At 55.5% G+C, this 26355-nt stretch overlaps 1 protein-coding gene across 11 annotated transcripts in view; it reads right to left on the reverse strand.

Moving 5' to 3' along the window:
- Nucleotides 1-3493: 3493 nt before the first annotated feature.
- The window catches only part of KCNT1 (potassium sodium-activated channel subfamily T member 1), an 82532-nt gene continuing 59670 nt past the window's right edge, over nt 3494-26355 (reverse strand). For 6 of the 11 annotated variants that reach the window (XM_064393691.1, XM_064393696.1, XM_064393698.1 and 3 more), the window contains 28 exons: nt 26014-26070; nt 25652-25700; nt 25438-25497; nt 24615-24689; nt 24188-24271; nt 23660-23754; nt 22249-22429; nt 21992-22156; nt 21766-21902; nt 21539-21602; nt 21092-21200; nt 20807-20915; nt 19276-19425; nt 18235-18473; nt 16524-16740; nt 15736-15841; nt 15478-15650; nt 15206-15277; nt 14803-14937; nt 14486-14597; nt 14114-14215; nt 13940-14023; nt 12847-12975; nt 12508-12528; nt 11427-11730; nt 9798-9860; nt 7240-7324; nt 3494-6766 (listed from right to left, as the gene is read on the reverse strand). In XM_064393691.1, the coding sequence (XP_064249761.1) occupies nt 6646-6766; nt 7240-7324; nt 9798-9860; nt 11427-11730; nt 12508-12528; nt 12847-12975; nt 13940-14023; nt 14114-14215; nt 14486-14597; nt 14803-14937; nt 15206-15277; nt 15478-15650; nt 15736-15841; nt 16524-16740; nt 18235-18473; nt 19276-19425; nt 20807-20915; nt 21092-21200; nt 21539-21602; nt 21766-21902; nt 21992-22156; nt 22249-22429; nt 23660-23754; nt 24188-24271; nt 24615-24689; nt 25438-25497; nt 25652-25700; nt 26014-26070 (3298 nt within the window). In that variant the 3' untranslated portion in view covers nt 3494-6645. The remainder of the gene's footprint in view (nt 6767-7239; nt 7325-9797; nt 9861-11426; nt 11731-12507; nt 12529-12846; nt 12976-13939; nt 14024-14113; nt 14216-14485; nt 14598-14802; nt 14938-15205; nt 15278-15477; nt 15651-15735; nt 15842-16523; nt 16741-18234; nt 18474-19275; nt 19426-20806; nt 20916-21091; nt 21201-21538; nt 21603-21765; nt 21903-21991; nt 22157-22248; nt 22430-23659; nt 23755-24187; nt 24272-24614; nt 24690-25437; nt 25498-25651; nt 25701-26013; nt 26071-26355) is intronic. The other 5 variants (XM_064393695.1, XM_064393700.1, XM_064393693.1 and 2 more) reach the window with 4 other exon arrangements.

The following is a 26355-nucleotide window of genomic DNA, read 5'->3' on the forward strand; positions in this document are numbered from 1 at the left end:
TTTCCTTTTTATTTCATGTGTACTTTTGTTGGTGTGACACCTCATCCCCTCCAAGAACTAATCCACTTTAAAGATGTGCTGTTCTGTTTGGTAAAGCTTCACCTGCAATAACTTTGTGGGCAAGAATGGGACCAAAAAACTCTCAGAAATTGGGAAATAGTTTAGGATTTATTTCAGCAGACTCTTGAATCTGTCTGCTGGGGCTCCTTTGGTCTGTGCAGTCACTCAGTAGCAGAATTTTGGTAATTTTCTACTTCAGTGTTGAGGTTTGGGTTAAGTTTAAGGAATTCTGAATACAGAGGATTTCTGACTGTGGTTTTAACCCTTCCCTGCCAAGGACTGAAAATCCTGATGTCCTAATAAGGACACAATAAAATCCTAAAATCCTAATAAGGACACAATAAAATCCTAAAATCCTAATAAGGACACAATAAAATCCTAAAATCCTAATAAGGTGATCTGGACCCTGATACCTTCTAAAAAATCCTGCCTAGCAAATGGGGTTTTGTCCTTCCAGAGCACAGTGTGAGTCCCTGAAATCAGGGAGAAGTGGGAATGCCCTGTTCCCTCAGCCCCAGGCTGGGATCCCCGCAGGTAAATGGGATTAAACACAGCTTAAGCTGCTTGTTTGGGTTGGTTTTCCCCAGGATTAGAGGCAGGGCTGTTCCCTCTCAGCTCTGTCCAAACAAGATAAAAACTCCCCCAGCTGCTCCCAGAGGTGCTGGTTGTGCTTCCTGGGAGGAGGAAAAAGTGGGAGCTCTGTCTGTTTCTTACTAAAATCCAAGAATGTGCATCTTTAAAGTGCTGCCAGGTGCAATTTCTGTCTCTCCAGCTCTGTCCATCAGTCTGTCTGTTCCATGTGCTCTTTGCATCTGTGCTTGGTGTGGTGTTGTCCCATTTTCATCCTGCTCTCAGCTGGGGGAAGAGTTCAAGCCAAAATAATCTGAATTTGGAAAATATTAACTTACTTTGGAAGCCTTCACCTACCCTGGGAGGGCTGAGGGTGCCAAGGAAATAAAGCTGATTTTTGTCCCCACTGCACTGGGGAGATGAGTGTAGGAATCTCTGCAGTTTCTCCTCCCACAACCAGGAGTTTGGGGCTGTAGTTTGAAGCAGGAATGCCAGGAATGAGTTCTCAGGACTTGGATTTTCCACTCCTTTTGCTTTTCCCCCCACAAATCCCAGAACTGATGCCTAGAGCAGTGTCAGACCACCCCAAACCCCCTCAGTTTCTATTTTATTTTATTTATTCTTTAAATATAACAACAAATGAGGTGTCTCCTGTTCACCCTGAGCTGACTTTCCTGGGAATTTGGTGCTGGTGCCACCCCTGGAATGGAGCAGTCCTTGTGGATGTGGGCTAAGCTGCCACCCATGCTCTGCTTATCCAATTAAGTGGCTTGCAGTTAATTAGGGGGTTAAATGTAATTAATTTTCAGCAGTTGAGGGAGAGGCAAGTGGCTGAGGGGGTGGGTTTGGGGGTCAGGACATGCCAAGCATCCTTGGGATGAAGCTGTGCTGGGATTCTCCAAGGACATCGCTCCAAAAAGAAGATTTTGGAGAAATTTGGTACCATTTTACTCCTGTTCATCTGCAGAACTGAAGGAATCTGGGGAGTATTTTGGGGTTGTGTGCTTCAGATAAGTGAAATTTTATGTAATAAAGTTCTTCAGGCCAGTTCAAAACTGGAATATTCACATGGTCCACTATAATTAAGTGTATTTTCCACATTACATTGAAAATTTTACAATTAATTCCAGGTTACCACACAGACATTGGACTTCTCTTACCATGTAGTAAGTAAAAAAATAATTATAGGTTTTTAAAAGGTTGTTATTCTGAAAATAAAATATTTCCCTGAGCTTTCTGTTGCAGGTTTGTTAAGGCTTGGTTTGGTTTTAGAGGGTTTGAAGATTTCAAGTTTCCTGTGACCTATGAAAAAGTGCATTTTTACTCATCTGCTGCAAGTGGTGAGTTCAGCTCTTCTTTGAAAAAAAATAACCCAAATTTTTAAGGAAAATGCCATTCCAGAACTGGATTTTTATGCCCCTTCCTTCTCCAGCCTGTGCTGTATGTTCCTGTTGTAAAAATTACAGGCTGGATTTAATTTGCTTGTCTGTGCTAAATATAAATTCACTTTTATCTCGCTGCTGAAATCCTGTCATAGTTTTCTGATCCATCCCTCTGAACTTGTTAGGAAATAACACATTTATTGTAGTGGGGAAAAAACCCCCAAACCTCTGGGGAAGAGTGTGCAGCAGGGATCATGAAATATTCAATATCCAGCGTTTGTTAAAATTCAAATGAGGCACTTGAAAGAATGGTTTGAAGCCCATAAACCTTCCCAAATTATTGTGGCGTTACCTGGAAATCTTAGCAAAGGAAAACCTCTTTCTTTTGACTCTGTTTTCCAGGGAAAAACCACAAAATCTGAATTTACAGCAAAATAAAAAAAATCCTTCTTGGATTTGGTTTCCTTTTTGTTTCCCAGCCACAAAACCCCATTATTTTTAATGCATATTTTAGTGCTGTAGATTTTTATCTTTCCTTCAAGGAATTTGTAGTATTAGAAGTCAATTTTACTCACCTGGGGCAAACATTTCAATGAATTTTGGTTCATTTTGCAGAGTTTTTTCCTCTTCTTTTCTGTGTCTGCTGCTGTGGAGGGTGGAACAAGAGGAAAAAGTGAAGAATCCACTGTTGGGGAGTGCTGAAATGCCCTTGTGCAGAGCATTAAATCCTTTCTGCAGCCTTGGCTGGCTTTTCATCCCGTGAGAGCTGCTCTTGGAGGTGTTACAGTCACCTTGTTTTGGGTGTAATCATTGCAATTTGGATGTCCTGGAAAATCAAGAGGATTTTGTTCTCCAGGTACAGATTTGTTTGGTTTAAAGCCAATAATTAAAAAGTAATTAAGCAGGGGCTTGGCTTCCTGCTGTCCTTTTACTTCCAGCTTCCTCACGTGTATGTTCAGACCAGAATGATCTTCCCTATTTAAGGGATGTTTTTTGAGTCCTTCTGTGGATTTTAAATAAATAGATTTTTACAGTATTTGCCTAAAATGCTGAATAAAACCAATCTCTGCTTACCTGCATTTGATGTCCAAGCTAAAATCTTTGTGTATGAGGGTAGCATGCTCTAGAAATGTTGGGATCTTCCCTGAAAATCTTGGAAACTTTGGAGCCAGTGACAAATTTTGAAGTGTTTGGAGGTAGAAGAACATGTACTGAATCTTGGCTAAACATCAGTTAAAAAAAACAAACCTTATAAACAAACCTACAAAATTTAATGTATTTATTAAATAATGAAATCAGGATTAAATAAATAAATGAAATAATCTTTAAAAGCTCCTCTCCACACCAGGCCCTTTGTGCCAGAGGGCACAAAGAGTTTGAAAACAAAGTTAAAAAATAAAATTGGGAAGAGCTTCAACCACATTTTCCTATGGCTTTTAAAACAGAATCCCTGAAAAACAGAAAAAAATCAGACAGCAGTGTCTCCTGTTGCTGCATGCAGCTCTTTTATTGTCATTTATCTTTACAGAAATGTGAAGCATCTTCACAAGAATTGTACAAAACCCTCTCCCCTGGCTGGCTGCATCCCAGCAGAGCAGCTCCCGGAGCTCGGCCTCCGAGAGGAAAGACGGGAGTTGCTGTTGCTGATAAAAATCCATGCAGGAGCTGAGCTTGGGATAAAACTGTCCTGTTCTATAGAGGTTAAATAAAAAGGGGGATAACAGGAAATAAATATACTCATAACACTGGCTGGAGTAGTTGAGTTTAATGCAGGATATGTGGGTTTAGTCCATACTGTATCAAACGTTAGTGGACACGGAACATGCGCCGGAGCCGCTGCTGGAAAACCCCAAAACATCCCCCCTGTCCTCGTTTCTGCATCCCCCAGGGCCTGCCAGGTCTCTGCACTGGAACACAGCTCTTTCCTGCAGAAAATGGGATTTTTCCATGGTTGGAAGCCGTGCTCCTGCTCCCATGGAAGCTCCTTGTGGGCCCTTTGAGCGGCAGGAGCGACTCTTCGTCGCTGCGTCGACGATTCCAGGACCATTAGAAAAATAAACTGCTTTTGTTTTTACATTAGTATCGTAACTGAGGCTAAGGAATTAGAAAAATGAACCCTTGGTTCCCAGACTTGCATTGGCCACGGGTGAATATTTACAGGGTTTTCCCCACCCCAGGGGAAGGTCGGCTGGAAATTTACACCAGAGAAGGAACCCGAGGCTTTGTACACGGAGCTTCCGTTTCCAAGGCAGGATTTTGTACACTGAGCAAACAGAAGTGTGCTCAAAGCACAGGAATATCGAGGGCATTTTGGTAATATCACAAGCCACGCAGAGGCTTCAGTCCTTTTGGCATGTGGTTTCCTCCAGGGATCGTTTTCTGCTCGATTAAGGGCAGGAAGGAGCTGTGTGTGCCCAGGGAGGAAGGAGGGACGCAGCACCACGGGCAGTGGAGCCTCTGGAGCACAGAGCCTGCATCTGGCCACGTGCCTGACCTGGCTGCTCAGGGCTGGGGGGTGAAATTTTAAATAAATTAAGAATTTTTTAAAGAAATTTAATTTTCTTGCCGTGGGAGGGTTGAGCTGAGGAGCTGCATGCTTCTCTGAGCTCTCACACACAGCTCAAAGCCAAACAGACAAAAAATAACAGAAATGTTCTCAGTAAATATATTCAAATAATCACACCTTCAGTTTTATTTGGGCTTTTGTTTGTTTGCTGGTTTGGGTTTTTTTTGAACCTGTAATACTGCTTTGTTCCACTCTCCCTTGAAAGCAAAGTGGGGTTTGGAAAATGATCCATAATAAATGCAGACATTTAAATACATTCACACTCCATGGTCTGAGCATCCTGAAGCTTCAAGGTACCACAGAGCCCACGTGTCCTTCTGCACTTCAACCACACCCCCTTTTTAGCCTGTAATTTCTTTTTGCCATTTTTAAATGACAATTTTGGCATGTGAAGCTATAAACAGAAAGAAATAAAACATCATGCCTGCCTTAACCAAACAGATCCAAAACTAATCATTAAAAATCCATCAAAACAACCCAAAAAAAGCTTTAAAGACAGTTCTGTTTGTGCCCACAGCTCAGCAGGGTGGGAGGGGTGCACTCTTTGCTGTGGTACCTCGCTGAGCCTGGGATGTGCCACCACTCAGGAGCTCCTGCCTGGCACTTCAGGAAAAAAACAACAATAAAATAAATAAAAGCTGGACCCCAAACCTCATCCAGGCACAGCAGGTCTCTCCCAACCCCCTCTCAAGGTGATACCAGCCTTGGCACTGCTCCTACCTGGGCATCTCTGCTCTCCCCAGGGCCAAGGGCAGGATGGGCAGCACATCCCCACAGCCTGGGGCATCTCCCCAGCTGTTTAAAACTCATTTAAATCAGGTTTTGGCTTGTTTTCTGTTTTGTTTTCTTTGTAAACATTGATTGGGGGTGAATTGGGGAGCAAACAGTGAATGGCAATGGCAAAAAACCATTCAGCTGGCAGCGAGTGCAGGAAGCTGATGGGATTTCATGGCCATGTTGTGCTTTACAAGCTCCTTGCTAAAAAACAAAAATCACATTGGAATTGTAAGATATGAACATGAGAGTATAGAAAGTTAACAACTCAGCTATTCACTTGGCAGTCAAATAAACCCTTTCCACATCGATGTTGTGCAAAAGCAGATGGAAAACACATCTGTGGGAAACACATCTGTGGAAAACACATCCGTGGTGGTGCCAGGCCCCTGCAGGTCGGGGGGGACGTTCATGCACCTCTGCTGCAGGGAAAGCCATGGGGACGGGGGACAGAGTTGAGCAGGGGGGGCTGGAGCTGCCAGGGGGCCGTGGTGGCCGGGGGGACAGGCAGAACCTGCTGCCATAGCGGTGTCACCGAGCTGTGACCGTGGGGAGGGGAAGGACACACAGGAGGGGGGCTGGACCCCAGACTGCCCTGGCCGGAGGGGAAAGGGTGAGTGGAGCCACCAAACCCCCAAACCAGCCCAGCCACCCCGGACAAGCATCCCCGAGTGCCCCGGGCAGCTCAGAGGAACACAAACCCAGGGGCTCCAGGGCACTGCCACAGAGCTGGCCCCGCTCTCGGTGCCCTGGGCTTGGCATGGTTTGGTTTGTGAGGTGCCCCGAGGGCACAGCAGCCCCTGGATGCCCTGTCCCCTCCATCCTGGCCACCAGAGTCCTCGCCCAGCTCCCGGCGTGGCCACCCAGAACAGAAACCCAGCCGAGGATGAAGACCACGAGTGACAGAGCAGGAGTTTGGGTACCCTGGGGGACACCTGGTGAAGGAGGAGGAGGAGGAGGAAGAGGAGCAGGGTGTTGGTGCAGTTCCACTCTCCTCTTTACCAACCTGCCCCATCCAGGCCGGTACCCAGCACAGCCCAGCTCCCCCGGGGCCATCAGCACCGGGGCTCAGCCACGTCCCACCAGCACCAGCGACACTTTCTCACTAGTTGCGGTATCGGTATAAAAAGTTAAAATCCGCGGGGCGCGCGGCCACCGGCTGCGGCTGAGTCCGGCTGCGCCGCCCCTCCCGGGGCTCCGGCCATCCCTCCCTGGCATCGCCGTCCCGGGGCACGGCGGGCAGCAGCGGGTGCTCCCCGGGCCGGGCCGTGCTCTGCTCCCCACTCGCCGCTCTCACAGCTGGGTCTCGTCGCGCGTCTCGGGGTTGCCGGAGCCCAGCTTGTTGCTGCAGCTGCTCTTGCGGCTGTGGCCGTCGTTGGCCACGTGGGCCAGAGGGTCCGAGCGGATCAGGTACCTGTGGGGTCAGAGGGTTGGAGCAGATCAGGTACCTGTGGGGTCAGAGGGGATCAGGTACCTGCAGGACACAGCCTGGTCATGCTGCCGGAACGCCCCAGCTCCCGCTGGAACTGAGGGCAGGACGCACAAGGATGGCCCCATGGAGATGTGCTGATGGCAGTTGTTTGAATAAAAGGTGTTAAATAATGAGAGGTGAAGTGTAAATGCCATAAAAGATAGAATAAATAAATAATCAGGAGTTATTCCTCAGCTGCTCAGTGGTAAAAGTCAAAGGAAAACTCCATGCTGCCCATGGGAGGTAAAACGGGGCTGGGGTGGTTTGGGCACTGCTGAGGAACACAGGGCAGGAATGGCCTGGGAAAGAGGCCAAACCCTCTTTTATGGGTATTTATGAGAAATCCTGGGAAGCAAGGGGATGGGGGCAGCTCATGGCACTGGGCAGGCTGGGGACAGGGGTGAGGTGACACCTACACGATGTCGTTGAGCTCCAGCCGCGTGTCCGGGGGAGGGTTGATCAGGACGTAGGACAAGGTGTTCTGGTGGTCGTTCATCTCATCTGCAAGAGAAGGGGCAGGGCTGGTGAGGGAGGGACACCCCCAGAGACACCCCAGCAGGCAAGGTGACAGATCCCATCCAGGCAAATGGGTCCCTTCACCAGGAGAAGCCGTGGGCAATGTCACTGCCACCGGGAGGGCACCAAGAACGTCACTGCCACCTCCCTCCTCGCCTCCCCAGGCTCTCCCCACCACAGCACGGGCTGGCAGAGGTAACTCTTCAAAGCCCCCACTCCCCCCAGAAATAAAGTGAGATGTCTTACCTTGGTGCAGTGCAAAAGAGGGAACAGGTTAGTCCTGCTGTGTCAGGTACAGCACAAGTCCAAGCACGGGCTCAGGGCAGCTGAGCCCCCCCGGGGCCGCCCCAGCTCTCTGCCCACCTCTCCCCCTCAGTGACTCCATTCAGCACCATCCAGGCCCAGCATCAGCCCAGGGATTGCTCCTTTCCCCTGCCCAGGGGGAATCGCCCCCGTGGAGGTTCAGAGCCATCCATGCCATTTTGGGGACGGCTCTAAACCACAGTGACCTCCCAGGGGGGCTCAGAGCTACCAAGAGCAGCACCCACGGGGGCAAACAGGGGGTCTCGATGGTGGGGGGGCCCCCTGTGCTCCCCGAAATAGCCAAGAACAAGATCATGGTGAAATGGATGGGGGTGCGAGGCTGCGGGTGCCAGGGAGGGGTGGAAGCTGCGACGGGTGACACCATCTCCAGACAGGGTGATGGGGTGTGGATGGACAGGGCGGGGAGGGGACGGACAGACGGACACGGGGGCAGCATGAGGAGCACGGGGGGACACCAGCTCTCTGCAAGGCTTGTCACTGGGACACCTCTCCAGGCTTTTGGAAAGGCCCCTCTGAGGTGCAAATGGAGCTGCTCTGGGGGCAGCAGGACCAGGACCCGGCCACTGGGATGGGCACTAACTCCAGGCTGGGGGCTGCTCCTGCTCCTGTCCTGCTGCCCCCACCACCCCATCCCCCTGCCTGGCATGGGGGATCCCCAGCCACAGGCTGCCCTGCCCCATGGTGGGCACAGCCAGGGCCTCCTGCCCCAGCAATGACAACAGTGCTGATCACCCCGGCACGGGGGTGAAGCTGCTTTTCTCCAAGCTTCAGATGCAGCTCCAGCACCACAAACACCCAGCACAGGGATGCAAACAGCTTCCTCCCAAGGCCAGAGCACACCCAGATGAGCCCTGGGGCATCCCCAGGGCTGTGCCACGTCCAGCAGGGCTTGCAGGGGGACACCAGACCTGTGTGTAGCTGCTCAGACACATCCCTGTCACCTCTGAGACCGCAGAAGCTGCTGCAGCCAGGGGGACCTGGCACCACCCTCGGGGAGATGCTGCCTGGGACCCCCAGGCCGTGCCAGGGTGCCCTGTCCTGGAGCCACTGGGGGGTTTTGGCCATCCCAGTGCTCAGCCTTACAGGGAGACCGGGATGGGGGTGGCAATGCCAGGGCAGGGGTGGCACACGGACCCTGGGACCCGACGGGACACACGGGGTGTGACGTGACAGGGAGGAGGGGACAGGCTCTGGCTCTGGGCAGCTTTCCCTGCCCCAGGGAAGGTTCCTGACCCCATGCAGCCAAGCCAGGCCCTGCTGAGCACACCGAGTATATTGCTGCACTCCACTGCCCCGGGCAATATACTCTGCTGGCCTGGGGCTTCCATGAGCCCCGGTGGGGCTGCCTGGCTGATGAAGGACACACTTTGTAAGGAAAATGCCAACGTTTCACCTTAAGCCTGGGCTAGTGAAGCCAAAAATGAAGCTGGGATGGGCTGTTGCTAATCTTGGGGCCGCTGCAGTAAAAAGGAGCCTTCCCAGGGCATGTTCCACCCTGGTGGAAAGGTGAAAAAAAGATGGGAAAAGCTGGTAGGTCCCACAGAGCCCCACAAGGTGCCCGGGGTGGCTGCAGCACCAGTGGCCCCTGTGGCTGCTTCAGACTGAGCCCAGCACCGCCAGTCACAAAATGGGGTCTTCTGATGCTGGAGAGGGGTCCAGGAAGGCAAACCAAGGGGTGCAAAGGGATTTTTAAAGCACTGCCTTGCTCTGGACTGTGGCTGACCCAGCAGGAGCTCCAGCATCTCATCACAACATGCACAGGCAGCTCTGGGGCACTTGTCCCCCTCCTCGTCCCCTCCTCAAGCTGCCAGTGGCTGTGCAGCCCAAAAACCCCCTCATGGAGCCATGGAGGGAGGGTTTTGTTAATGAAAGCCAAGGGCTGTGATTTCCCTGTAGGAATTCAGCTAAAAAAGGGTCCCTGAGGTTTCTCTCTCCCCGAGCAGGCAGAGCCCTGTGTTTGCACCACCACACCAGGACACTGATTGGTTTTCCAACGCCACCCAACAAATCAGTGCTGAAAGCTCGGGGATCTAAGGTGAAAACTGGCAAGGGTGAGGTTTGGGCTTAGCTGGCATGATCTTGTTGTACGCTGCACGCCATGAGTCACGCGGGACTCCCAGGGAAAGGGAATTACCTTGCAAATATCCCAGGTTTACCCGATTCATCACATCACTGGCTGTTAAATTTGCTACATCCTCTACAGAACATACAGGGAAAGGCACAGACATAAACAGAGAGAGAGAGAGAGGTCAGCAAGCCATGGTTTGGCAAATATCAGAGACGAGCTCCTGCGCTGCAGCGATAACGTGAGCAAAAGAAAAAGGAAAGGGGCAGAAGGCAGAGCAACGTTTTTCCATGGGTGTCCAGACACTGACGGTGACACAAGGTGACAACACACAGTCCCTGCACGGCTGGATGCCCAAGGAGCTGCTGGTCCCACACTGTGCCCAGTGTCCCTGTCCTGTGCCCCCCACTGTCCCCTCTCCTGCCAGAGCTCCCCCAGTTTGCTTCAACCCAAATTTGCCAGATGTGCAGGACAAGGATGCCAGCCCTGGCCTGACCCCAAGCTGTGCCCCAAGCCTCGCCGAGGCCAGACAGCCCCCCTGGAACTGCAACAGAAACTTCTGGGACTGGGAAAGAAGGGGAAAAGGAGAAGGGGGTGCACCACTGCAAGCCCCTGCCTGGCAGTCCCTGTGCTCGCTCCATCCCACACACTCCAGCTCTCCTGCCTCTCTCCCTGGGGGTGCTGGCAGTGCCCACAACCACCCCCTGGGTGCCCCTCCAAACCCCTCCTGCACTGCACTTCTGGACGTTTTCTCCTCCTCTTTCCCATGCCTGAAGCCAAGATGGGAAAGGAGGAATCCCACCCCCAAATCAGCTCCCACCCCAGCTGGGGCTCGCTGCCAGCCTGAGTGTGGGCAGGGGCCAGCACGGGGCGGACGGACACTCCTGGAGGATGGAGCAAACAAGCAGCAGCACAGGATGGCCTCAAAGAAAGACAGAAAAGAAAAAAAAAAAACAAAAAAAAACCAACCAAACAAAGGGAGCTGTGAGCTACAGAGTTTGTCATAACCAAGGGGTGGGAGCTGTCCAGGGGACACAGATGCCAGCACCGACGGGCAGGTCAAGCTTGACGAGAGATGTGGCTGCACAGAGGGACCCTGAGCGCTGTGGCTGTCGCAGCCACACGCCGGAGTCACACGCAATGAAGCAACTCAGCCCTGCAGCTACCGAAAGGTTTTCCACGAAGAGTTTATGACAGGTTAAAGTCCACAAAAAAAGGGGGCTGCGCCAGCTGACGGGGTTTGGCCTCTCCCTGCCAAACTACGGGGGCTCTTGGGCACGAGGGTTGTGCTGACCTGGGGTCGGGTTGTCCTGAGCCACCACCTCTGCATGGCCAGAAAGTGGGGCACAAACGGGGCCTCGTGCCCCGAGGCTGTGTGGGGACACTGCAGGCACAAGGGCCACTCTGCCACTGCCAACTCCTGCCTGGAGCCATCCCAGAGCCCAGAGATGGGGGGGCTGCCTGCAGCTGGCCGGGGGTGGCAGGGGAGGGGGGTCTGCGTGGCGGGACCCCAGCCTGGAGCCGCTGGTCTGCACAAGCACAAGCAAGCCAGGGAATGAGGCACCGCCCGCTGGGACAGCGCTAAGCTGGGCATGGGGTGGGGTTAGGCTGGCTCGGGGGTCGGGCTCGGCGCGGGGGCAGGCTGGGCCGGGGGTTACCTGAGGAGCCCGCGGAGCGGCTCGGCCCGGCGGCACTTACCGTACCCGGTGGTGGGCAAGCCCAGGTGCTTCATACGGTTTTTGACGAGCTCGGACAGCTCCTGGCGCTCGGAGCGCCGGTACAGGCTGAGGCGCTGCTGGCTGATCCACTCGGCCGTCTTGCTGGAGTGCTTGTTGCCCTTCCTGCTGAGCCGCCGTGCCCACTGCATGCTCTTGCGCCGCAGCAGAGGGTGCTCCGACTGGTCGCTGGAGCACGAGTTCCTGTGGTGGCTCGTCTTGATGCCCCAGTGCTCCTTGACGTCCTTGGTGTCCTCGCAGTCCTCAACATTGATTGAGATCTGTGACTAGAAGCCCAGCAGGTCACGCGGGATGGGGGGTGGCCAGGAAGGGTTTGGGCTGTGCCTGGCAGGGTGGGATGTCTCTCCTCCCTCTGGGCCCAAATGGCCACTTTGTCTCTGCACTGCAAGAACCACAGGGCTGGCAGGTTTCACAGGATCCCAGCGTGGTTTGGATCGGAAGGAGCGTAAAGCTCATCTTGATCCACTCCTTGCCATGGTCCACCACACCAGGATGCTCCAAGTCCTGGCCAAGCTGGCCTTGAACTTCCAGAGATGGGACAGCCACAGCTTCCCTTGGATAAGCTGTGCTGAGAGGAGTCTTGTGGGCACCTGACACCTCTGGGACATCTGCCCCAGGAACAGCCATGCCCTCATCTCCCTCTCTTCCCTCTCACAGCATCTGTGCTGCCACGCCTGACCCAGCAATCCCCACTGCTGAGCAGGAATTTATTAATAAAGCCTTTTAAAGCCTCTCAAGGAGCTGGGTTGCGTTTAATTAAATGTCAACTTTCAGCTCCCTGTCCCTGCTTCTTTACAAAGTCGAAAACTGAAGGTATTTAAAGGGCTCCCTCCTTTGCTCCTGATCCAGTTAATTACATCAGGGCACTGAGGCTCAGCCAATGTCTGCTTTCCATGGGGACAGGCAGCACTGTGCTGGCACTGAGGCTGAGAGCTGGCACAAAGCACAGGGTGGCTCCTGGTGGCCAGAGCCAGCCCAGGGATCGGCCACGGGGTGGGGGACAGGGGGGACAGGGAGGCACGGCCGGACGCGAGGGCACTCACCTGCGCTCGGATGTCGTGGGGCTGCAGCAGGGCAGGAGGAAGGGAAAACCAAGAGTCAGTGCAGCAAAGGGGCAGCCCTGCCCTGCCCACCCTGCTCCCAGTGGCGTGGCAGAGGCGTGCCAAGATAATCCAGCACTGCCCGGAGAGAGGGGCACTGACCCTGACCCAGCTGGGAAACCAGGACACCACCCAGCACAGCCACTCTGAAGAAATACACACAAAAATCCCCCTTCCCCTGCTCTCCCCTCCCCACTGCTGCTGCAGCAGCTCTGAGGTGTGCCAGGGACAGCACCCTGCTGGGTGCCAGCCTGGCTGGCCCCTTCCCAGCTCGTGCCCTACCTCGGAGGTGGCGAACATGTGCGACTCCGTCCTGTAGATGCCGATGGGGATCTCGGCGCTGGAGGAGCAGAGCTTCTGGAAGAGGCGGCCGTACGTCCTGATCCACAGGTCATCCTCTGTGATCTTCATCTGAGGGGCACAGGACCAGCATGGGCCCCCACTGCACCTCGGGCTGCTCCCGAGCTTCACCCCAGCTCATCCATGACCTTCCCAAAGCCAGCTGGACTCCACAAGAAATCCAGGGGTAATTTCTGACCTCAGCCTTCAAAACTGGGAGTTTGACCTTTGGCAGCTCTTGGGCTTTTGGCAGCACTGAGGCTCCCCAGAACGGAGGGGAACAATGACCTGGTGTCCTGGCTTGTAAAGTAGACATGTATTCTATTTTGCCATCTGTTGGGGGTTGGGCAGTTTTTCTTATCTCTTTCAAGAACAATGACACTGCCAGGAAGATAATCTCCTGCTAATGGCCTATTGAATTACTCACTGTGGCTGGTAAGATTAGTTACATCATCCCATTGAGAGATGCTCCACCCAGAGGGAGGAGCCAAGCATCCCTGCCACCATAAAACAAGCACTTCTGAGACCACAGACAGCCTTCTTCGCTGGATTTCCGAGAGGAATCAGGAACCAAGGCCCAGCTGCTCCTTCGCCGCATTTTCGGAAGGGATCTACACCCTTCTGCAGATCGCCGCTCCAGGAGGAGCAGCCACCTTTTGGCTGGACTGCTATCAGCACCCTGACTCCTCAGGGTGTCAGGTTTTTTCTCACTTTGCCAGTGGTTGTTTTGCTTGTACTAAATTACATTGTTATTTAGTTTTTTTTTCTTTCTAGTAAAGAACTGTTATTCCCGTTTCCCATATCTTTGCCTGAGAGCCCTTTTTAATTCTGAAGTTGTGATAATTCGGAGGGAGGGGGTTTACCTTCTCCATTTCACAGGAGGCTTTTGCCTTCCTTCACAGGCTCCTGTCTTTTCAAACCAAGACACCTGGCAATGTTCCCCCAGTTCTGCAGAAGAGGGGAAGCCCACCCCTGTGCACCGGGTGACAGATGCCAGCCTGGCTGATGGTTTCACCCAAGGACATTTGGCACGTACCGCGCAGAGGTACCCGGAGCCCGGCGTGGTGTCGAGGCCCAGCAGCAGCCGAGTGATGGTGATCATGTAATCCTTCACGAACGACTGGGGAGGCATTTGGGCAGGAAACCAGGCAGAGGTTTGCTCAGCTGCTCCCCGGGGCATGCCAAGGGGAGCTGCAGGGCTGTGTCTCACCTGGTAGAGCAGCGTGTCCAACATGCTGATGCTGAAGACCCTCCCGGCCGCGAAGGGCAGCCGGAACATGAAGGCCAGGTTGGAGCCGTTCTCTCGCTCTCTCTGCAAGAAGAAGGGGAAGTTTGAGCTCAGATTGCACAGAAACTTAGCCTCCCATGGCAATGGGAGGGCACAGGTGTAATGTTTCTTCTGCAGGAAGAAACCAGGGCAGCATCTTTGCACTGTTGAAAAAGAGGATATTTTTTTCTCCATGGAAATGTGTAAGACATGATGGGGTTTCTAGGACATGGGAAAAGCACAGGAGTTCAAGGAGCTCAAATGCAGTCAGTGCTGACTTCCCAGGTCCCTGTGCAGGGAAAAACCTCCTCTTACCTTTTCTAGCTTGGAAAGGGCCAGAGAGTAACTGTCCTTTGCTCTGAACTGCATGAACCTCATGTTGGAGGGGTGGGTCAGCTCCGTGATAATGCTGAGGCTGGGGAAGAGCCTGCAATGGAAAGATCTGTTGTCCTGCATCTGCCTCGGTGGATTTAAAGCCTGAGGAACACCACAGTCATGCCTGTGCTGACTGAGGTCAGAAATAGCTGGTTACATGCAGCAAACCCAGTGCCAGATGTGTCCTACTGTCCATAGCCACCACCCCAGGCACTGGCACCCGTCCTGGTCTTGTCCCCAGCAGTGCTCACCCTCACCTGAACATGGTCTGGACGTTGACAATCGTCTTGGCATCTGCCATGTAGTCCTCCTCAGCACTCATGGTGCTCTCCTTGTCCACCACCACCAAGTTGTCGGCGTAGATGATGCCACACTGCAGCAAACTGTCCAGGCTGGGCAGTTCCCAAAGAGAAGAGCGCAGGGTCAGCCCTTGGAAACGACACAGGGAAGCAGCACAGGGGTTCCACGGCGAGCCCAGGCTGCTCCTGACCTGCTCTTCACCTGCTCCCATCTCCCAGGGAGGGGTTGACAACTCGAGAAGCCCAAGGTGGGCTCAGCTCTATGCTACCAACCCTGGGGCTTCTCACGGGGTGACAGAAAAGTCTGGGCTGGGGTAAATGCAACAATTCAGGCAGGACAGCCACCCGTGGCAACACCTACTTGTCAATGGTGCCCTCCATGTAGTAAACCATGGGGAAACAGCAGATGGCCTCCAGAAAGTGGTGCTCAGGCCTGGGGGGAGAGCCACAGAGAGCGAGGGGGTTCAGCACGTCCAGGCAGCAAAGACAGACACAAAACCCCAGGGCCAGCCAGCCCAGGAACCCAACAGCAGCACCGCTGCTCCCTCACACTCCCACCCCACAGCACGAGATGCTCGTGAAAACACAGGGAGGGCTCTGTGGGAGGGAGAACACCCCTGGAGAAGTACTTGCTTGTTGTCCAGCAGCAACACGATGGGGTTGAGCTCCTTGCGGGAGCGGTAGTAGGCCCGCAGCGGGACGATGAAGTTGTAGAGGCCGTTGCCAGCTGTCTCTGCAGAAACGATGATCAGTTTGTTCTTGAAGCCGTAGGCTTTGGCGTCCTCAAAGCTGTTGTGTTTGCAGCCCTGTGCGTGGTGGGACAGAGCAGGCACTCAGTGGAGATGTCCTGGGGGGGTTCAGCCCCAGGCAGCCCCCACAGCCCCTCCACACCTTGTCCAGCCTCAGGCAGCAGAACGGGGCTTTCTCAGGCAGAAGGTGGCACAGGGTCGGGGAGCTCCCGATGTAGGGGGAGTTTGGGGGGTAGCCCTTCACGTACCTGCAGCAGAGAGAAATCTGTGAGAGCACAGGGAGAGCTTTCCATTTATCCAGCACTCACATGCTGGGGAAAACATTCAACAGCAACACTGGCAAATGCCCTGCAAAACTCTCCTGCAGCAGCTGGGAATTCCCTCAATATACATATTTAGGAACATTTTTTGCTATGCAAAGGGCCATGAGGTTGTAAAGATGCAGGGACAGAGCTCTCATGGAAAAGACAGGAGGGGCTGAGCCTGAGCACCCTCGGGCACCACTGAGCACCTGTCCTGTGCCATGATCCCAGTGCCTCTGAACTGGAACAAACTGGGTGCAGCCACAGTGAGCCAGAGACACCTGGATCACACTTGGTCATGTGTCATGGTCCCAGTGCCAGAGGCACCTGGATCAAACTGGGTCATGTGCCATGGTCCCAGTGCCTCTGAACTGGAACAAACTGGGTGCAGCCACAACGAGCCAGAGGCACCTGGATCACACAGGGCTATGTGCTGTGGTCCCAGTGCCTCTGAACTGGAACAAACTGGGTGCAGCCACAATGACCAAGAGGCACCTGGATCAAACTGGGTCATGTGCCATGGTCCCAGTGCCTCTGAACTGGAACAAACTGGGTGCAGCCACAATGACCAAGAGGCACCTGGATCGCACAGGCTGGAATGAAGCAGACACAGCAGAGAACCACTCACTCCACCACCGCCGAGCCCTCCTCGTCCGACTGCGTCATCTCGTCCTCGGACTGGTCGCTGAGGAGGTCACAGGGCAGCAGGGACGAGGTGTCAGCCAGCTCCAGGACGGGGGCGATGCTGGGCCGGCGCGTGCCCGAGCCGTTCTCGGCGGGCAGTGCCAGCTTGCTGCTGTTGGCAGGGCGGCACTCGGTGTTCTGCAGGTCCATGGCCACTGTACCTGGACACAGGGGGAGGGAGCACAGCCAACACGCTCTAAGGAGGGGGAAATGTCACAAAAGCTTCCTGTCCCCGAGCTCTGAACAGGGATGAGACAGCCCAGATGTCTGTGGGCACAGGGAGGGCGGGTAAAGCCCCCACTGGTAGCTCCCCCTGTGTGCAGCGTCTCACCAGGGCTCAGCTGTCCCTGGGGCTGTCCCTCTCTCCATTCCCCTCACAGCTCCATGGCCAGCTGAACCACTCCCTGAACTGCCTAACCGGGCTCTGCAGGAGTTTTTGTCGTGCTGATGTGTCTCTGAGAGGACAACCCTGTAGTCTAACCCTGCCCACAGCTCCTTGTGGGCTCTGGGAGACACCAGCCAGGCCAGGAACCACATCTGCCCTGGCACTGCCCTCCCTGTGGATGCCCCTTTGCCCCAGGGAGAGGCAGGCAGGCAGCAATGCCCTCACCCACCTCCCACAACCCTCCTGAGCAGCTCCAGGTGTTAGAATCTCAGAATCCTTAAGGGTAGAAAAGTCCTCTAAGATTGAATCAAACCATTCCCCCAGCACTCTCAACCTGCCACTGAACCATGTTCCCAAATGCCACATCCACCCATCATTTAAACCCCTCCAGGGATGGTGACTCCACCACTCCCTGTGCCAATGCTTCACACCTTTTCTGTGAAGGAATTTTTCCTAATATCCAACAGGGCTGACAAGCCAGACTTCCTCATCCTGTCCTCCAGCACCAAAGACAAAAACATTCCAAAAACCAAAGATATTGATGGAGTGTCCCAAGAAGCAGAGCCCAGGCACTGGCCTTGCCAAACACCACTGCCCTGCTGGCACTCACGTCACGTCTGTCCCTGTCATCACCTCTGCCCAAGGTCCCTCTGTGCAGGAGCTGTGTGACAAGAGCTGTGACAAACACTGCTCAGCAAAGTGCTCGGGGGCCTGCTGGGGGGTAATCTATGCAAATTGCTGCTCAGGAGTACAAACACATAAATTATTTGCTTGAAATATAATGCGCTCGTGTGGCTCAGCTCCTCCAAAACTTGTTCTCCCCAGATACAAGAGGGAAGTAATGACTCATGGTATTTTTCACTTGCACAAATGCACTGCTGGCTGCAGGGAGAGCTACGCTCCTCCTCAGCTTGGGAATCATAAACGTGATTTAGGATGTGCCCCACGGCATTTCTTCTTCCAGCCTTGGAAATAATTGGGGGGCTAAATCCAGGCTTGGGGCATTTATGCAAATACCCTTAATGATAATGGACATCACAAGGTTTAATAATGATATTTGAGCTTGCTGAGAGCACGCAGGGTGCAAGGAAACATGTATTTTACTGGTGAGATGGCTGGGAGAGAGCACGGAGAGGGGTTTTCGGGGAGGGGGGGAGCGTAGCAAAACACAAAATAAACCCAAATGTGGCAGAGGAAACAAACCCAAGAGTGGGGGAGGTGATGGAGAGGGGTGTGCCAGCTCCTGCTGCCCCTCAAGCCCCCGACTCACCCATGCTGGCGATGATGCTGTGCACGGGCAGCCGGGAGGGGCCGTCGTAGCTGCCCCTGCCTGCAAAGCCCTTCTTCTTCTGCTTCTCCTCCTGCTTGAAGATGAAGGCAGAGTTCTCCTCCTTGGTGATGTTGATGTAGAAGCAGGTGTCTGACGCTGCCATGATGTGCCGCGGCCCGGGGTTCAGCAGGATGCTTTTGTTCTCCTCCCTCCGGATGCCGATCAGGCAGACGCCGTACCTGGGCAGGGAGCAGGGGGTGGGCATTCCCAGCCGGGGAAAATGCCCTCCACGGGAGCAGGGGATGGGCATTCCCAGCTGGGGAAAATCCCCAAAATGGGAGCAGGGGGTGGGCATTCCCAGGTGGGGAAAATGCCCTCCACAGGAGCAGAGGATGGGCATTCCCAGGTGGAGAAATTCCCCTCCATGGGAGCAGGGGGTGGGCATTCCCAGGTGGGGAAAATGCCCTCCACAGGAGCAGGGGATGGGCATTCCCAGGTGGAGAAATTCCCCTCCACAGGAGCAGGGGATGGGCATTCCCAGGTGGAGAAAATCCCCACAATGGGAGCAGGGGATGGGCATTCCCAGGTGGAGAAATTCCCCTCCACAGGAGCAGGGGATGGGCATTCCCAGCTGCAGAAAATGCCCTCCACAGGAGCAGGGGATGGGCATTCCCAGGTGGAGAAATTCCCCTCCACAGGAGCAGGAGATGGGCATTCCCAGCTGGAGAAATTCCCCACCACAGGAGCAGGGGATGGGCATTCCCAGCTGGAGAAAATCCCCAAAATGGGAGCAGAGGGGAAGGGGACAGATGGGTTCCCTGGCTGGGCATTCCCAGCTGGAGAAATTCCCCACCACAGGAGCAGTGGATGGGCATTCCCAGCTGCAGAAAATCCCCACAATGGGAGCAGGGGATGGGCATTCCCAGCTGGAGGAAATCCCCTCCAGGACACTGTCCCCCACAAAGAACCCAGCAGCAGCCCCAGCCCTGACCCCAGGCATGCAGACAGACAGATCCCCCCGCCCATCGCCCCTGCCCTCACTTCTTGTGCGCGTGGAAGGCGGCGTAGGTGAAGCTCTTCCCCTCGTACTCCATGAAGAATTTGCTGTCCCCCATGCGGATGTGATAGACCTCGTTGCCCGAGCAGCGCCCGTACATCCGCTGCCACTGCTCCGGAGACTCCTGGCCCTCCCTGCAACCACAGCAGCAGCATCAGCAGGGACCCACCGGGGCTGGGATGGGACCCCCGGGGCTGGGATGAGACCCCCAGGGGTGGGATGGGACCCCCGGGGTGCGATGGGACCCCTGGAGCTGGGAGGGAACCCATCGGGGCTAGGATGGGACCCCGGGGCTGGGAACCCTGGAGCTGGGATGGAAGCCTGGAGCTGGGATAGCCCCCTGGAGCTAGGATGGAACTCCCAAGGCTGGGATGGGACCCCTGGAGCTGGGATGGGACTCCCAGGGCTGGGATGGGACCCCTGGAGCTGGGATAGGACTCCCAGGGCTGGGATGGGACCCCTGGAGCTGGGATGGGACTCCCAGGGCTGGGATGGGACCCCTGAGCTGGGATGGGAACCCTGGAGCTGGGATGGGACCCCTGAGCTGGCACTGCTCCCAGACCCCCAGCCAGATCCCCGGGCAGAGCAGCAACAATCTCTGGAGCTGCCCCTGAGCCCGGCAGCAGGGAGGTGACAGTGACACATGGCCACGGGCTGGCGGTGCACGCCGAGGATGAGCTCGTGCTCATTTTGGGTTTAAGTGCCTTTTTATTTAACGAGGACTCCTGCAGAGTGCAGGGGGAGAATGCAGAGCCCGTGTTGGCAAACAGCTCCGAGCATGGGGTGAGAGGCATCTGGCAAGGATGTTTTGTAACTGTTTTGATGGCACTTTACCCAAAATTCAGATATTTCTGACTGGCCAAGGAGTGCAGGGCACACACCACTGCTCTCCTGTGCTGGCAGAGCTCCTTCCAGCCATGCTGGATACAAACCCACCAAAAAACCCTATGGGGTCTAGGGCTGTGAATTCACCTTACTGCCAGCAGCACCGTGCCAATACAAAGATATTTTTATCTCCAGTCTCTGCAAAGTTGGCATTGCCCAGCCCAACTGCACTGGTGTGGTCCCCTTACAATATGGGCTTTTGCTCTTGACCTGGAGGGGGGTCCCAGACCCCACTGTGCTCCCCAGACCCCACTGTGCTCCCCAGAGCCACCCCAGACCCCACTGTGCTCCCCAGACCCCACTGTTCTCCCCAGAGCCATCCCAGACCCCACTGTGCTCCCCAGACCCCACTGTGCTCCCCAGAGCCATCCCAGACCCCACTGTGCTCCCCAGAGCCACCCCAGACCCCACTGTGCTCCCCAGAGCCACCCCAGACCCCACTGTCCTCCCCAGACCCCACTGTGCTCCCCAGAGCCACCCCAGACCCCACTGTGCTCCCCAGAGCCATCCCAGACCCCACCCTCTCCCCTGAGCTCAGAGACCTCAGTTCTGCCACCCTCCAGGCTCAGACAGGGGTAGGAGGAGGGCAGGGATGGGCAGGGACAGCAAGGGACAGCAAGGGACACTCACTGGCCACGGGAGGTGTGCACCAGCAGCGTGATGAGGGTGGAGGTGGCGGGGCAGACGCAGTTCAGTGCCAGCATGGCGTACTTGCACTCCTCCTCACACACGACGTGATCTGAAAGGCAGAGGGGACCATCACAGAGGGCAGGGGGACAGATGGGTTCCCTGGCTGGCAGTGCCTGGGAATGGGGTCATTTTGGGGTGGTGTGGGGCACTGGGTGTTTCCTCCTCCTGCCAGTCCAGGAGGGCTCCCAGCTGACCAAGAGCTGCTGTGTAGCTGCTCCAACTCACCAGCAAACTTGACGTGAAATTTATTTTCTGGCTTTAGGATCTGAACATATAGAGGACAGTTTGGAGCAAAGTCTTTGACAGCCCAGGCTCTCAGGATGGTCTGGTGGTCCTGGACAGGGACAAGAGCAACAAGAGCTGCTTGGCTGATGGTTTCTTCTCCCCAGTGCTTCTACACCAGGGATGAACTGCAAAGCACCCAGCCACCCTGGAGACACAGCAAGAGCTCCTGCTGCCCCTGGTGCTCCCTGAAACCCAGCACTGGTGGGAAACCAGCAGAAGGAAGGTGAGCCCACAGGGTACTGCTGCATGTCTCTGTGCCATCCCCAAGGTTCTCCCTGGCACCCAGCCCCTTCCCAGCACCCTCCTTGGCTGGGCACAGTGACATCAACACCACCCCAGTCCCTTCTGCCTTAAAAATGCCCCGTCCCCACCCCAGGCTGGACTCACTGCTGCTGTTCTGTCCACCTCGTTTCGGCTGCTGAGAATGAAGCAAGCCTCTCCATTGTCCATCCTGCCAGGAGAGAGCAGCCACCCCATGAACTGCAGGGCCCACAAGGCTGGGCACTGCCCACCCCAGCCAGGCCACTGCCAGCCCCCAGAGCCAGCAAAGGCACAGGGGGACACAGCTGGGGTGACCCTCCTGGCTGGGACATGCAGGGTGTCCCCCTGCTCACTTGGCTCTCATGAGGTCCTGGTCCTTGAGCGCAGAGCCCTGGAGGTAGATCACCCTCTGGGACCACAGGGGGATCTGCAGCACGCGCCGCACCTGGATGTCCATCTCTGTTGGGCACAGGATCACCACGTAGTAATCCTGCAGGGGAGACACCACCGCGGGTGGGTGGGGGTCCCGCGGGCCAGCGAGGCTCCAAACAACCCTTGTGAGCACAGCCTGGGGCTCACCTGCAGGCGCGGGTGGGCGTAGAACTCGTTGAGGAAGTCCATGAGGAGGTCGATCTTGAGGGAGCTGACGCACAGCACCACGTGCTTCTCCGTCTGCGCGCGGTGCCGGCTGTAATTCCCGCCCGACTTCTGCCGCTCCATCCACAGGTAGACGAGCTCCTCGAACTGCAGAGGGCACGGAGCTGATGTCCCCACGGGCAGGGCTGCCCTGGGCCGGGCTGCGAGCCCCTCCCCACCCTCAGCTGTGCAGGTCTCACCTGGAGCGGCAGCACCACCAGGGCCACGCAGATCATGATCACCACGAGGAGCTGGGAAGGCCAAATCTTTGGTGTCACGTCTCCGTAGCCCACGGTGGAAAAGGTGACGATGCAGAAATAGAAGGACTTGAAGAGGGAGAGCTTCTCACCTGCTCTTTCTAAGTGCTGGATGCCGCAGGTCCTGGAAGGGAAAAGCCACGTCAGAGCAGGGGCTGGCCCTGCAGCAGAACCCCACAAACCTGCAGCCCAAAGCCATCCTGCTTTGTCACAAGTGTCACCCAAACCTTCCTGGGCCCAAATTGTACCCCCCTTTCCCCAAACTCATCCAGCAGCAGGGCTGGGAGCACCACTGAGCTCTGAAGTAGCATTAGTCATCCACATCAGAGCATCGTCTTTATTGCCAAAAACTCATGAGCCTAAAAGCCTCATTTCCTCTCCATTCAGCAGCTTAATGGTTTAATATGCCTCAAACCCAGACCAAGGGAGCCAGAGGAGAATTCAAAGCCTAATTCAGAGCTAAATAGCCAGCGATGAGCTCTGCTCCCCTGCCCAAAGGAACACCCTTGATGCTGGCAATGGCAGAGAAAGGGCCCAGTTAATTAGCAGGAACCCAGTGGCCAATTACACAAATGACCTCAGGAGCTGTGAGTGTGGAGGAGGAAGAGCTGGAGCCCGGGAGTGAGATGGGTTCTGAATGAGCCATCCCTGGTGAATGAGCCATCCCTCACCTGTCCCTGGGGAAGCTGCTGTCCCTGCCCTCATGTCCACATCCCCCAGCTGCCTCTGACAGCACCCTCACCCTCACCAAAAACTTCCTGTTAAACCCTACAGTGAGGCAGGATCAGGAGTTTGACTGAGAAACCCCCAGTGTGGCATGGAGCAAACAGGGGAAGGTGTGAGCCCTGCTGGAGCCCAGCTCTGCCAGCTGCCTCAGATGGGCACAGCTGGATTCCCAGGGTGGGCACAGCTGGATTCCCGGGGTGGGCACAGCTGGATTCCCAAGGTGGGCACAGCTGGATTCCCGGGGTGGGCACAGCTGGATTCCCGGGTTGGGCACAGCTGGATTCCCAGGGAGGGCACAGCTGGATTCCTGGGGTGGGCACAGCTGGATTCCCAGGGAGGGCACAGCTGGATTCCCGGGGTGGGCACAGCTGGATTCCCAGGGAGGGCACAGCTGGATTCCTGGGGTGGGCACAGCTGGATTCCCGGGGTGGGCACAGCTGGATTCCCAAGGTGGGCACAGCTGGATTCCCGGGGAGGGCACAGCTGGATTCCCGGGGAGGGCACAGCTGGATTCCCGGGGTGGGCACAGCTGGGTTCCCAGGGTGTGCACAGCTGGATTCCTGGGGTGGGCACAGCTGGGTTCCCAGGATCAGGAAGGGGGTTTGGGGAACTGGAGAACAGCACTCACCCCGTGAACACGAGACACAGGAGGGTGCAGATGAGGATGAGCACCTGGTTGAACATCGCTGACTGCGTCCTTTGGATGGCTCGGTGCAGATCGTTCTGGGGACACAGGGGAGGGCTCCCACCAGCTCACAGAGCCCGGGGCAAAATCCCCTCCAAGCACCAACTGCTGCCTTGCTGGCCCCAGCAGTGCCCTCCCCAGTGAAGGGCAAGCCTGGATTTAGCCCTTGGGTTGTGTATTCCCACCAGCAGTCTGGGATCTGAGACACAGCTCTGGTGGGAGCAGGGGAACGGCTGGAACACCTCACCCCTGACCACCCCTGTGGTCACTGTGGGTTGGACTCTTGGGATTCCTGGTCACAGCCTGGCATCCCCAGCCTGGCATCCCCAGCCTGGCATTCCCAGCCTGGCATCCCCAGCCTGCTCACACCAAGCTCCAAATCCTGCCCCAGAGCTGGGGGCAGCCAAGGGTCCCCTCCCAGTCCTGCTGCCCTCCACATCCCCCAGGAGCTGGATAGAAGGGATCACTCACAATCATGTTCTCCAGGGCATACTTGGCCAGCCAGCAGTTCAGGAACACAGGAATGAACAAATTCCGTAAAGGAGGCCAGAATATCTACAAAAGCAAGGGTTATTTGCAGAAAAATCCATGTTCTTTTAAAAAATAGAGCCACAAGCAGCCAATCCTCCCTGTGTGGAAGGACCCCACTCCAAGCTGAGCAGAAGCTGTCACCAAACACAGCCCTGCTTCCCTGGCTGCAGCAGAGCAGCTGGAAAAGGAGGATGGATTTTGGGATAACACTCCAGAGAAAATCATTATATTGTCAAATACTGAGGGAAAATTTCCTGCCAGCCTTAAATACCACTTGGCCAGAAACCCATTCGTCTTTATTTCAGCACCAAAGCACAGCACTTACTGCACTTAGAGCTGCCTCCAAATGTCACTGGGACACACTCACCGTGATGATGAACGGCACCGTGTTGATCATCTCCAGGATGAAGGAAATGCGAAAGATCTGTTCCCAGATGTTCCCCTGAGGAATTAAAACCAAAGAAGGATTAGATAACCTCAGAAACTTCCCAGAGGACAATTTAGTGATCCCACTCTGCCACAGACCCTGCTGGATGAGGGAAATACGGTGCAGGAGAGGTGCAGTGGTGGTGGCAGGCACTCTGGGAGCAGGAAACATTCCCAAACTCTTCTCCACAGCCACTACATCCCTCTGTCTGTCGCTGCTGCCACCCAGAGCTGGGGGACAACAACACTTCATGCAGGGATGGAGAGTGACATTGACAGTGACAGTGACACTGACAGTGAGAGCTACAGATCGCTGGCACTCAGAGCAGGGGTGACGCAGGGTCTGAGTCTGCTGCCAACCCTCCCCTGGTCCCTGAGAAGATGCCATTTGTCAAGGTCACTTTTTCTGGCCATTTGAGGTGGCTTTGGTCCAAAGGAGTCAGCTTGTGCCTCTCCCTGTCTGGCCTGGAGCAGTGCCACTCCCTCCAGAAGCAGCAGGAGCCACCCTGCCGAGCTCAGGAAATCTGGGATGTGTCAGCCTGACACTACAAACACTGAGCCTGCATTAAACAGGCCTGAATTTCTCAGAAAGCACAAAAAGAAGAGATTCTGCTCTGCACAACGCTTATCCAGCAGCCCGAGGGGGAATGAGAAAGGAAAGCATCCAGAGCCGGCTGAGACAGCAGCCAGACAAACATCCCTGGGATGTGCAGGAGAAATCAATTCCTGCAGAGGGGGCTGAGCCCTCCTGGCTGGGCTCTCACCTTGTAGCTGAGATAGGTGAGCAGCATGGTCTCCAGGAAGCTGATGAGGGCGATGCTGACCTGCAGGGACACACACGGGGGGCTCCCAGGGCTCTCTCCCGGTGCTGGCAGCGCATCCGAGCTGCCCCGGGGAGCCCCTGGGGGTGTCACAGGCGGGGCAGAGCTCCCAGCCCGGCCCCTCCGGGCTCCTGCACACCCAGCAAGGGCTGCTCACCTGCACGGCCCACAGAGGGGTTTTCCTGTCCACCCAAAAGATGTGGGACCTGCAAAGAAACCCGGAGCTGTGGCTCAGCTGTCAGAGTTTCACCCCCCAAATGCAAACCCGAGGCCATCCCTGACTCAGGGGCTGCTGCTCCCTCCTGCAGTTTGCTCCAGCAGCCCCTGCAATGGAAATGAGCCACTCCCAAGGGTGCAGCCAGTGGCACTTGCCAATGGATTTGGTTCTGGGATGCTGCTCCACATCCCTTGAGCAGCCCCAAGACTGAGAAGCGGCCTCAGGCAGCTGCCAGCAGCAGCCACCTCCCTCCCTCTGCTCCCAGAGCCTGGCAGAGCTGACCCAGAGCAGCTCCCACTCACCAGTTGATGTTGGTGGACTGGTTGAACGCTGTGTAATTCTGCTTTTCGCATTCCCAGCTGGGGGAGGAAGCAGGGAAAAGCAGTCAGTGGGGGACAGGGATGCTGGGATCGACCCCCTGGGATCACTGGATGGCATTTCCATGGATCCAGACACCCTGGTTCCTATAGCCAGGGCTTTGCACAGGGGAAGTCTGCCCCAGGCAGCCTTGAACGTCTCATTGCTGGAGGACAAAACCCCTCAGGTGCTTCAGAGATGCTGTGGAATGCTGATTCTCCCTGGCACAGTGCAGAGCACAGGGCTGCAGGGAGCTGGGAACTGGGAATTACCAGGTTACAATTAGC

This window comes from Passer domesticus, chromosome 18 (assembly GCF_036417665.1).
Source record: "Passer domesticus isolate bPasDom1 chromosome 18, bPasDom1.hap1, whole genome shotgun sequence".
In the NCBI taxonomy this organism is placed as follows: domain Eukaryota; kingdom Metazoa; phylum Chordata; class Aves; order Passeriformes; family Passeridae; genus Passer; species Passer domesticus.